A 12,500-nucleotide genomic window follows, 5' to 3' on the forward strand; every position below is an offset into this window, starting at 1 on the left:
GTTAAAAGCTGCGTCGTCTCTTCACTCGTGGATTGAATTTGTTGGTTATTTACTCTGCTCCAAGAGATTTTTGTCCAGATAAATTTGGTTTTCCCCTCTTATCAGAAATGATCCTCCCCTATTAGGAGAACTCTCGTGTTAGACTATTTAAGCTGGCTCCAGACTGTAATAAGGCGATTAATAGTAGTATATCAAGGGCACATTTATTAATGAGCGATAACCGGCAACCATGAAGTAGCACAGAGAACAAAGCAATCACCGTAAACTCTTTGCCATGCTCTTCTCGATCAGTGAGTGGGTAAAACTACACACATTGCGAATAAAAACGTGCAAACTTTCTATGCGTTCGCACTTAAGGGACTGAGTGCCAAGAATTCAACTAATTATGCGCAGAGCGGATGTGCAATAGAACCGGGACCTATTCACCTTCAAAGTCGATAAATCCATTTCCATCAAGATCAGCCTCTCTCATCATTTCACTGATTTCTTCCTCTGTCAACTTTTCTCCAAGGCTTGTCATTACATTTCTAAGTTCCATTGGGCTGTATACAAACGAACAATTTACTTCAGTTTAGCTTTAACTGATTGAAACTATATTTAAAGAATAACTTAAAAGTTTCAAAAACGCCAGAAGTACCGTAAATACTGAAGCACGTCTTCGCCTGAAGACATAGATTTTATATTTCAGATTTTATTGGTTTACAGTGTTTTGATTTAAGAAACGGAGAGGCTGCGAAGGAAACCGACAAATTGCTCAGATAAGAGGATAACGGGTAAGACGGGTTGTTTGCGTTAATACCAAAGACTTCCCCATGTACCTGATCTGTCCGTCTCCATTTCTGTCAAAAACTCGAAATGCCTCTCGCATTTCACTGTCCACATCTCTGGCCTTCATTTGCTTCTTCATCATCGACAGAAATTCGTCAAAGTCGACCTCTCCGTTGCCTGTAAAATTGTACAAGAAGTGTCAAAGATACAAGTAATTTTATAAAATAGTTAACATGTAATGTCGATCACTTTAGAGAGAAAGATTTTCAAAATCAAGAGCATATTGAGTAATAACAAGACGTAAACATTCAAATGAACCAATCACAACGCAAACGGCAAATGCGCATGCGTGCAGCCTGCGCTAAAGGCGTGAAAACGCGATCGAGCAAGTCAACAGCAATTGTGAGAATTGGACCGTGGGAATGTAGCAATTCAATCGACGAACTTTGAAATGGATTCAAAATATAATTAGTTAATTGCTTCCTATAATACAACTGTGTATTAACATTCTCCACGTGACATTTTTTCTCGACGGCTCTGCAACATCCGCTAGTTTTGAAAAGCTTAAGAAGACCTTAGACAGCAATGACCAGAACCAGGTCGCTGACCAGCGGTTTTCGTTAAAACAATGGTTTGCTGGGAGTGCTCAGTCTCGCGGGCTCAGAAAACCTGGCTGTGGTCATTGTTATTTAAGGTTTTTCGTTTTGAAAGCGCTGGCTTTACAGGCGCTCTAACAATTTTTCCAGAGGGCATCGATAGCAATGGGAAGCGTTCCAGCTGTCCGGCAGCTATTAAATTGATTACTTATGTCAGCCAATAGCCCACGCAACGTTGAGTGGCATGTACACGATAATCCGCGTGTTATATCGACATTTAAAGTCATATGCTTAAAGCTGATAAATATCATTCACGCAAACCCAAATGCGTCCACCAATGGAAAAGCGTTGTATATTTACATTTCAAATCGATTTTGTCACTTTCAATGAACAGTTCAAGTGCGAAACTGAATCTAATAAGACTCCAGCTGTCACATGACGCATGATTCTAAATATCATATAACTGTCTCGAAAAGTGGAGAACTAGGAAATTCAAGGTTTTTCGTCATCTCTAGAAACCGCAAATTTTGTGTGGTCCTCTTTTGATAACAATTTCCGTTCATCAGACTTATTCGGCACCAAAGCACTTCTGAAACTTTTCTTTTCCATGATCGAGGCCAGATATAAGCTCCTTCCATTGCAAACCTTGGCAAGTTTCAGCAGAAGAGCTTCGAGGGACTTCAGGACGTAGTTGGGAATTTCATACTTCAAAACTTTTCAGTTATGGGCATTGTAATAATAAGTTGCATTGTGAGAGTTCTTCAGACCCGGATGACTACATGCTGAATGATTCAAGGGCAGGTTTCAAACTCTGGAGAAAATCAGTGGTGTAATAGCCCAGTGAGCGGAGATTTATCTTATAGATTTAACGAGATGTTGGTTTCATACGTCAAAGAAACGTGATCAATCTGCTCTGTAACAACAAACGTCCCCTTCTTTATATTGAGATTTCATCGCGTTCCGCTTGTACAGTCTCTCGTATCCCCTTTTAATATTTCGACGACAAATACGCAAAATACTAAACTCCTGTCATTGAATTTTTTTTGTTTTTTTAGGGTCTTCTTCAAAGAAGACTCCAAATTCGGCAATGATAAAAAAACAAGATTACTGATTTGAGGCGTGCAAGTAACGTGCATTCGACAATCAGGATAATTGCATTTTAAATAACCATTAAATCTCCGGCTTATTAAGTTCAAAGCTGTGGTGGCAGGAAGTATTTTTGTAAAACACGAAAGATAGCCTTAGGGAAACGTTAGAATTCAGATTTCACTGGGTAAGAAACTCTTAAATACTTTTGTCCTTTGGCCATTTCAATTTCAATAGGAAAAGAAAACAAACAGCGGTTACAAATCAAGTATAAAATGAAAATGTTTGTAACCGCTGTTTGTTTTCTTTTCCTATTGTAAGAAACTCTGTAGTGGAATTTTAAAAACATCCAGCTAAGCATAGTGCATAGTACAGTAAGCATAGTAAGATATTTTTATCCTTACTGCGAGCACATTCGAGCGACATTCGAGCGCTTTTGATAGATAGCTTTTCTGAGGAAGTCGTGTTTCGTCACGCAAACGACAAAACACGACTGCCTCAAAAAAGCGGGCCGCGCGACTGATTTATGAAGGGACTATTTTATCCTAAAAATCTGTATTTTTTTCCTTTTTCAATTCTTTTTTTAGGCAACAACGCTGCTCTCAGCACTGAATCTGATTCCACTCGAACTCAGCGAAAAAAAAAAAAAAAAAAAAAACAGCAATTTGTGGCCATTAAGTGCCTGTGGTTTTTAGTGTCGATCACTGCATTGAAAATGTGATCGTGAAGCTGGAAGTATTAAGAACCATGAGGAATTAAGAAAATTAATGCAAAATATACATTGGGAGATCTGTTATTTGCTTTTCTGATTTGCCTACGAAATGAAGCAAACGAATGCTGCACGTAACTAAAAACCCTTTCATTTTTGTGGTACATTTTCAAAGTAAATATTCTCATTGGCGATTTCCGACTTCGCCTTATATTTTCGGTCATGCATTTGGAAAATTGAGGCTTATTACGTAACGGTTTCAGCGAGAGGTAGCATGTTGTTTGAATGGATTGAAAATATATATCATTATAGATAGTTGGAAGTATGTTGGTGGAAGCCGATGTTTTAAAAACTGGAAGTTTATTGTATTTGCGTTTGCACGCGGACTCAAACTTTCTTCAAAAAAAAAAAAAACAGTAATATAGCAGACAAAGTAGAAGGACTTCAAGGACAAAAAAAAAAATCAAGGAAAATGGAGTTCTAAGAGGCGACTTCTTTCACTGGAAAGCAACCTTAATTTCCGACATTTGAAAGCAAGGGGAATTTTCCAAACTGTATACAATTCAAGGAATTACCGTCAAACTAGATGAAACGAAAGTCGAAGTTCAGAGGATACTGACACCACGGCAAAAAAGACTCAATCGACGAGAAAGTCAAATCCTCCATTTTCTGTCACGTCCCAAATCTTCGCCTCTTCCGTGAAGAAGTAAACCTTGAATTTAAAGACATTCTAAGGAGTAACTCAATAATTGCTTGATGGATGTCTCAAATTATTCTTTATTTGTTGGACAGACGCGTAATTGACTTTGGGACAAATTTTGGGTTTTAACTCAAACAAACAGAAAATTCGGCAAGGTCTAAATATGTGTTTTACAGAATTACAGACATGAAACTGAGTTATTAATCCTGTTAAACCATCACGTTCGAAGAAAAAGGCGCAAAATAAACAAAAGCCTCCTTTCGAAATTGTCACCCTCACGTTTTTAAGATTTGGGTTTTCGTGGAACACGTGTCGAATGTATTAAAAGCACGTCAGAAAGAGACTTGTGACAATTTCGGGTACACCGATTTTGAAAATTCGGCTATTTAGTAACAGTTCGTACCTCGATTTTGTTTTGCTGATAGGCAACTAAGCTTAGAAAATACAAAAACATAAAAAAATAATCTACGAAAAAAGTACAATTTCTATATTAAAATTACCGTCAACATCAACTTCTTGTATCATTTGTCTGAGCTCGCTCTGTGTTGGGTTCTGCCCTAAAGACTTCATAACTACTTCCAGTTCGTCGTTGGAAATTGTACCGCTACCGTCCTTGTCAAAAAGCGAAAATGCTTCTCGTAATTCTAGGAAGAATTAAAATATACTTTGAGTCTTGAATGTCAGATTGATGTGCTCTAAGAAGAGGTGAAGTTTCTACGGCAGGAGAAATTAATTGTTAATTTTTGAATGGTTATTCATTACATACTGCATGTGTTTCAGAGTGGCTCGCTTACCATGAATTTGATCTTCGGTAAGTTGAAGCTCGGCCTAAACAAAAAACACACAAAAAATTAAGGTTACAAGCAAGCTTCCTCTAAAAATCGAGTCACACCTTTACCAACAAAGGTAATTCAGCTTTGCTAGAAAATTTGACAAAACTCTTTTTGTTTTGACGTTTTCGACGGCTTTCAGCTTTCGAAGACAAGCAGAAATCCTAGATCAGCTTGCGCGAACGACACACCCACTATTTTAAAGTAAGATGTTATATCAGTACCATGTTTTCGCTTTTCGTTGAGAGTGGAATTCCCTGCTCGAGCGACGAAAAAGTAGGTTGTTCTCTCTTATATTATAGCTCTAACAATCACCACTCAAATTCGCATAAATTGTCTCTGTTATTATTTTCTTTGACGTCATACGTGTTTTGAATTGTCCGGTAAAACCCAAGTGCCAGCTAATTTCCATTTGGATCTGGCACCTGCAGAAAAACGAAACACGTTTGTTTGATTGCATTCTAAGCAAAGATAAGGAAGGTTTTCTCTTTGCAAAATAAGGCAACAATTTTCTCTCTTCACTTTTCAATTCTTCTACATTAAACGAATTCGCAGTGAGGCTAAGTTTTTTTTTTGTCTTTAGGTGATGCTGATTCAACGTTTTGTGAAATCAAATACAATAAACGAGGGATTTATTAGAGGAAAGCACAGGACTGTCAAATTGTCACTAAGGGACAAGACTGCGTACTTTAGGAAGGAAAAGGTTGAAATCGAGTGAAATTTGCCGGTCGTTTGAGACTGAATAAGATAATTTTAGGTGATAAATCCTTAGGATAACGGATCATTTTGAACAAGTACGTCGGTTTCCTGCAGGGATTTTCGTCAGCAATGTTATAATGGGTTATTAGATTTCAAACATTTCCAGAAAAAAGATAGCGGCGCTGCATGACCAAAAGCCAATATTTTGTTTTTACCGTGAAAATTAAAGCTACTTGGAGTCGAGTGTTCTTTGACTCGTGGAGACTATCTAACGATTGGACATCGACATTTCCCAATTCATTCGCCTTCATCAATAAGATGATTTGTCTTCATCTTCAGAGGTTGAAAAGTGTAACTAAACTATGAAACTAAATGAAACTGAGATGCAAAAATTGACATACAGACATCAAAATCTGTATGCGATGAAGATTGCGGACTGCAAGCTCTTGCAATTTATTTCGTTCTCAACAAATTCAAAGACAAATTTAAAAAGCAAAGATCATTTCAAATCGAGTAAAATCTATAGCTTTAGTACAAGAGTGTTTTACGACCAGTTCTGGCTTCCATCCTTTTTACATCGCTTTCTTCGCACCTTCAGTGAAAGTAACACTCGTCGATCAGTCGAGCTCAGAGAAAACTCTCCAAAAAACGGTAAATTTCGCTTATTTCAAGCCCTAAGTTGTTCCAGAGCTTGCTGCCTGGCTTGGTTCGTTCTGTGCTGCTTAAAGTCAGACAACTGGCTAAGGGCCTGTTTATATGGTCTCGCGGTTATCCGAATCTGAGCCCTCCCTTCCCGTGAGTTCAAATAAGAATTGCGTGACAGAGACAAAGTTGACCCTACTTAAGTATGCATACAGTTTAAGGGTTCGTTTACATGGAGGGAGGGGGTTGAAACAGAGCCCAACTTTACATGCTTTTACATGTTAAGACAGGGTAGCCCGCCTCCCTGGGGCACCCTGTTTACTTGCCCGGGCCACCCGACTAGGCGGGATAGCTTTTTGCCATGTAAAGGTTTCGTACCGGGCTATCCCAGCCAGCCGAGATGAGATAAACGGCGAAAACATAACAGCGCGAAGTGAATTTTTTCGTCGCCGTGCAAAACAACAGTCCTATACACTGAAAAGCGGCCGCTAGAGGAATGAGCGATAAGAAAAAAATTAAACTTTCCGCCAAGAAGTTTCTTTGGTCGGCCATTTTGTTTGTTGTGCTTAGCAGCCGCTCAAAAGATCACCCACACAGACCACCGTGACTATTCCGGTTAGATGAGTTGCATGTTTCAACCCTTTTAGCCGACTAGCCCGGTTAGTCAGGGCACCCTCCCTCCATGTAAACAGGCCCTAAGTCAGTCCTATCGAGACTCCAATACTTTACAAAAATATTTTCATTTGTCTTATACACGGTAGTCGCCTGTGATCGTTAGCACATGCACATTTGCCGGATTTCGCCGTCTCTTAGGAACACCCTGAAGCGTTGTTTGTCGCAGAAATCTGACTTAAGGTCAAGAATTTGAATTCTTTTCACGCTCGTTTTGAGATGCAAAGTTAACACATGTGTATCAGAAACACTGAGGGTGGCATTGTCAATTATGTAAGAAAAACATCTGAAAGAAGTCACTGATTTAGCACCGAACAAGAGCCAGCAACTTCGAAACGTTTGTTTTTATTAACCATTCCCGACTTGAACACGTTTCATTCAAAATCAAAGAAAGAAATAGCAATACTTAGATAGTAATAGTCACAATTATGTCACATTTTGTATCATTGACTTTTTCAAATGATAATACAGGGGCGTATCTAAGGGGAGGGTGGGGGGGGAGGGTGCGGGGGAGTGGGCACTCTCCCTCCCCCACCCCCCCGCCCTTACTGAGAAGACCTGCGGCTTTCTAATACAACTGGTATTCTGCAAAAAAAAAGTCACCAGTCAACTACGCCATTCCTTAGTGGTGCACTCCTTTCTAAGAAAAATCCTGGATCCGGCCCTGTAACAAGATTCGGGAAAAAGCAAGAACATCAAATGTATAATAGAAATTTTAAGGCAGAGAAAATAGTATTTTAAATACTAAAAAAGGAGATAAAACTGAATGGCAATATATTTTCCGCAGCTAGGCCACGATGTTTTGTCATTTAAAAAAGCCGGCTTTTACACCAACACAAAATCTGGCACGGCACTCCGAAATTTCGGTACCGTACCGATGTTTTTCGGGCAAGGCTTGGTAAATTTTCTTGTGTAAACAGAACAAACAGAACCCGTGCCAGAAATTATAGGGGTGACAAGGACATCTCTGGAGGTGTGTTCGGCTTTCCAAATATTGGTACCGTGCTGCTATTTGGAGTGCCGTGCCAATTTTTGTGCGTGTGTAAAAGGGTTTTAGACTGCATGAATCGTGACAAAGCTTTGGAAAAAGGCTTGAGAAATTGGGTTACTTCACTTGTAACAGCGATAATGTAATATATCCATAAACAGCCCATTTCCCTTTTCAATTAACCCTCTGATTCAAAGCTAGTCTAAGTACGATGTTTTGACAGTAATTACTCCCACAATTAATGAAAACCGATTTTCAGGGAAAAAAAAAGACTTCCGCACCTTGGCTCCTTCTAAAAGAAGAGGATGAAATTATCAAGTCATGGTAGATAATTAAGTCTGATATCACAAATTTCATGGACTTAAATTTAGCGTGTCTATATGTTTATTTGTTTGCGTTTAATTTTTAGCTTACGATGTTTTGTTGAAATGTAAATTTTGTTTCTTTCAATTTCGTCTTTTCAAAGTTGCACCTTAACTGATTATTCCAGAGAGTCATAAAAGACCATGAAAGATAACATATCTTCAAGCTCTATTTATAGTGGATTCCTATGATGACAGCTCAGGACGCAATTTTACCAGTTACAGGCGAAACAGACAATCAATTAAGGCAATCAGAAAAAGCTAGAGTGCATGACTACACGCAAACGGCAAATTTCGTTTATGCCTTTGATTGACTGTAAATATGGCGCAAAATTTTAAAGCCAAACGTAGGAATAAGTGATTTTTGAGTTTCAAAAAGCGTGCGCGTGTCGGGATAAAACCAAGCATATATTTATAACAAAAAAAAATTGATTTCTTATGCAAATTCTTGCAGCTATTTACAATAACAAAAAAGACGTTTATCCCAACGCGCACATTCGTTTCTTGAAACTCCGAACTGGCTTATTAAGGTGGGGGTAAACGTGAATTTGAATGAAATTGAAGAAATAAAACAAAGAAAATTATTTGGGGAACACCAGCAGACCTTTGGCCCCGACCCAAGAGTAGCCCATGTTGGTAGCGAAATGTTCGGGTGTCCATAAACAAATTATTACCATTAAATTCTAATTTTTAAACTGCATTAAATCTTAACTTTCTCGTATTTCTCCCAATCTTGCTATACTCTTTTGAGAAAAACTATTTCCTACCAAATATATAAAAAATCATCAAATAATTTACAAAATATCCCAAAAACATCGATTTGTGTAATGAGCTTAGGGTTTTTAATTTGCACTGCTTGAAACACAAACGAGATATTTCCATCAAACCGATTTTGAGCGGCGTGAAAAAGGCTCTCAAGTGGGTACCTCTGCCTTGAAAACCACAGAGATCATAACATTAAAATTATTCAACTAACAACCGTTCTATCAAACAACTCCGCCTAAAAATGATAACATATTTGAAATGATTTGAGAAAAGAACACTCTGTATGCTCTCTTAGAAAACAACTAAAAACAAAGAATTGAAGGAATATCCATGTGCTTCAATGACATTTTCACAGAATTAATAAAAATAACCACAATATTTGTAGTTTTACTTTAGAATTAAGCGTAGATTTAAAATTAGGTATACACTCACTGGCAATCACTAACATAATGCGCCATGAGTTACCTCCTATTGCTTCAAACCACACCACGTGTGGTCTTGATATCCCTTGTGACTATAAAAACAGCTAAATATTATTATTACCTAACTGTAGAAGACAAAAAAGATATTAATTTTTTATCTCTAAAGCGAAATATTTCTTGGTATGCATTCATAAACACGGCTTAACGAGTGTGCAACCTTTCAAGTCAATTTTGCAGATTCCCTACAAATATTGCTGAATGTCCATTCCTTAAGCGCTGTCTGCAATACGTTGGGTACATGCAAACCAGTTCCACGTTCACTGCAGAATCTCATCCGTACAACTGGCAGTAATTTCCCGCCAATTCGTTTGGAGTGGTGATTGAATCAATTATCTCTCCCGCTGCCACAAGAAGATTTATTTTGTCATCAACTGACGGAACTCTGTGAAAGAAGAATAGAAAAATGCGGATTCGGAGTTGAGTGTTTTCAGCTAAGCAACCAGTGGTCATATATTTTTTTGCGAAACCGCGACAAAGTTAAGTACTTCTGTGAAAAAGGCGGGGAGAAATAAATTCTGCTGTGGGCAGCTGCATGGATTAAAAAAACCCAAATGGAGGGCGTGACTCTACGTGCTTCATTAACCATAGGAACGTGATTAACGTAATAATCTGTAATGTAGAAAGAGTTTTCTTTCTCCAACGTGACTGACTTAAGACTGCTGGACAAAGGTGGTTTGTGTTTATTGCTTTTATAACCTGCCCAGAGATGTCTCTCCCTGGGAATTTCTCATCCCTCGGCCCCTTGGGTCTCTCTGGGAATGAGGTTGGAATTTTGTAATTTTCTTTTCAGCCTGATCGGAATAGATGGCAAGATCCGGTCTGGTGCCATTTAAATGCTTATATGACCAACACTCCTTCAAATGTCTTTTATCTAAAAGTGTTTCCAGATTTAACTTTCCAGATTTAACAGTTGAATTGAGAACTATATAAAATGTTGTTGTCGACGCTGTCAATATTTGTAATCTTTAAATAAAACTTTTCTTTCAAAGTGTCGTGTACCTTGGTAGTCGATGTGCCCGTCGCCATTGAGGTCAGCCTCTCGCATCATTTCGTCCAATTCCTCATCCGTCAGCTTTTCACCAAGATTTGCCATAATTTGCCGCAGCTCATTTGCACTTATCAACCCATTTCCGTCTCTGTCAAAAATCCTGAAAGCTTCCCTAATTTCTTCCTCTGTGTCTGTATCCTTTATTTTATTGGACATCATTTGGAGAAATTCCTCAAAGTCTATCTCCCCATTTCCTGTCGCGATATAAAAAATTAGCGTTTAAAAGGCACGAGATATTTTTCAGTTAGTAAACACATCATGACATGCACGTTCACAGAACCATTTCTTTAATTTTTTTGAAAGGCGAAAACATCCTGCTTTTATTTTTAAACCAGGTGGAAGGGGGATACGTGCTCTGATTTGTTTTAATTAGTTATTTGGGTAATTTCCCCAAGGAAAAGTCTGCCCAACGTACACCACGTAGGCTGAGCAGAGTAAAACCTAGAGCGAATATCCCGAGTTCAATTTCCAAGGAATTGAAAGGTCAATTGGGATATGAGATATGAGCGTCGAAAGGAATTTTCCATTGGTAATGTTACACTTGGTGATTGGTTCAAAATCTCGCACCGCATTCTCAACCAATCAGAGATAAAAGCGCTTAGACGCAACTGCATGCATTTGCCACGCGTTATGAGATTGGTCTATTGGATTATCTTCCTCTGTTCGGAGATTCACCAGGGTAACAAACTTGTGTTGATTTTACACCACTTGATTAAAAACAGAACAAAGAGCACGAGTTAAGTCAAACCAAAGCTAAGTCTACGCACAAAGAAAATTACATAATTTCCACACCATCTTCATCCACCTCGGCTATCATCTCTTTTAGTTCTTCTTCTGTTGGATTTTGTCCCAGTGACCTGATCACTGCACCAAGCTCGGATGACGAGATAGACCCACCGCCATCTTTGTCAAACAATGTGAATGCTTCTCGAAGTTCTATCATTAGGGAAAAAGAAAAAAATTAATTGCAGTAACAAAAATCTAGCTTGAGCAGAGCATGTCTAGAAAAAACTGCCGCTTGGTGGAAAAAAATTATCAATTTAAGCTTAAAGTAAAATCACACGAAGGACACATAAATGCGAGGAAAAAGTAGTCGTTCTTTGTCGGAATCTCTGATTTTCGTAAGGAAGGTCAGGAACGCTCTCGGAAATCTTCGGACATTATCGGCTCGCCCCCTACGAAAAACTCGAGTAAAAAAATTGATGGAAGCTCAGAACTTGTTATTGGGGGGAGAAGAGATGAGATAAGAAAGCACGAGTTGGTGAAAATAGTATCTTCCGTCGCTATTCGTTTCCTTAAAGACATATAGCCGTTTTTACTCATATTTTATTCAGATTTTATCGCCCTTTAATTGAGCAAGAGCAACGACGGAGGCTACCGGAAAGTCATTCGCATTATTGTAATTATTCTTTTTTTTTTTAAATAATAAAATGCTTTGTTCATAGTGGAAGCACACTAAGCTGTCAAGTTAGTTTCACAGGCACCCCACTTTTAATAGTGTGAAAGAAACAATTCAAACTTAACAGAAACATGATTAAGAACCCCAACTGGAATTGAATCCGGGTCAACGGGAAATGAATCCAAACCAGAGGACAGAGCGGGATTTCAACCCGGGGTGACCCCATGCAGACCCAACGCCCTAACCATTGGATCACGCCACCTTCATTTTGGGATGATTCCAAGTCATTCAGGGCAGTGTAAGTCCGTGAAGCAATTCAACTACCAATGAACTGAACTGTTATGAACAAGGTGGCATGCAGTTTATAGAGTAAATTGAGCGGCATTCATTATTGGATGCTCATTACCACTCGAACTTAAAAATGCTCAGATTCATATAACATTAAAGCTGCTCTAAAGCCCTTCCTTTTTCGTAAAGCATATGGACTATAATCTGATCTTAACATTTTTACCTATTTAAGCTAGCCATTTTCCATTTTCATTTCCAATTATTTTACTTCACTAATTATCTTTTCATTTTTCAATCAACTTGTTGACGCTTTGAGATTTCTATAATGCGTACAAAGAACGTTGTATTATTATTATTATTATTATTATTATTATTATTATTATTATTATTATTATTATTATTATTATTATTATTATGTCCAAAACAAAACCACAAATTTGGTCATTTCACGTCCGCTTCCAGGACC

The 12,500-nt window shown here is 38.3% G+C and overlaps 2 protein-coding genes across 4 annotated transcripts in view; both read right to left on the minus strand.

The window, feature by feature from the left end:
• LOC138027846 (calmodulin-like) overlaps positions 1 to 5,038 on the minus strand; it is a 7,461-nt gene extending 2,423 nt beyond the window's left edge. For both annotated transcript variants that reach the window (XR_011127520.1, XM_068875464.1), the window contains exons 1-5: positions 4,914 to 5,038; positions 4,654 to 4,687; positions 4,360 to 4,503; positions 819 to 945; positions 427 to 542 (exon numbers count right to left, since the gene is read on the minus strand). Coding sequence is in view for 1 of the 2 variants with exons in the window: in XM_068875464.1 (XP_068731565.1) it covers positions 427 to 542; positions 819 to 945; positions 4,360 to 4,503; positions 4,654 to 4,687; positions 4,914 to 4,916 (424 nt within the window). In the remaining variant the exon portion in view is untranslated. The remainder of the gene's footprint in view (positions 1 to 426; positions 543 to 818; positions 946 to 4,359; positions 4,504 to 4,653; positions 4,688 to 4,913) is intronic.
• Positions 5,039 to 7,204: 2,166 nt separating this feature from the next.
• LOC138027847 (calmodulin-like) overlaps positions 7,205 to 12,500 on the minus strand; it is a 13,635-nt gene continuing 8,339 nt past the window's right edge. The window contains exons 3-7 of one of the 2 annotated variants that reach the window (XR_011127521.1): positions 11,140 to 11,283; positions 10,299 to 10,541; positions 9,457 to 9,681; positions 9,250 to 9,331; positions 7,205 to 7,366 (exon numbers count right to left, since the gene is read on the minus strand). Coding sequence is in view for 1 of the 2 variants with exons in the window: in XM_068875465.1 (XP_068731566.1) it covers positions 9,656 to 9,681; positions 10,299 to 10,541; positions 11,140 to 11,283 (413 nt within the window). In the remaining variant the exon portion in view is untranslated. Of the gene's footprint in view, positions 9,682 to 10,298; positions 10,542 to 11,139; positions 11,284 to 12,500 lie in introns of both variants that reach the window. The other variant, XM_068875465.1, reaches the window with a different exon arrangement.

The sequence above is a fragment of the Montipora capricornis genome, chromosome 12, assembly GCF_036669925.1.
Source record: "Montipora capricornis isolate CH-2021 chromosome 12, ASM3666992v2, whole genome shotgun sequence".
NCBI lineage: Eukaryota > Metazoa > Cnidaria > Anthozoa > Scleractinia > Acroporidae > Montipora > Montipora capricornis.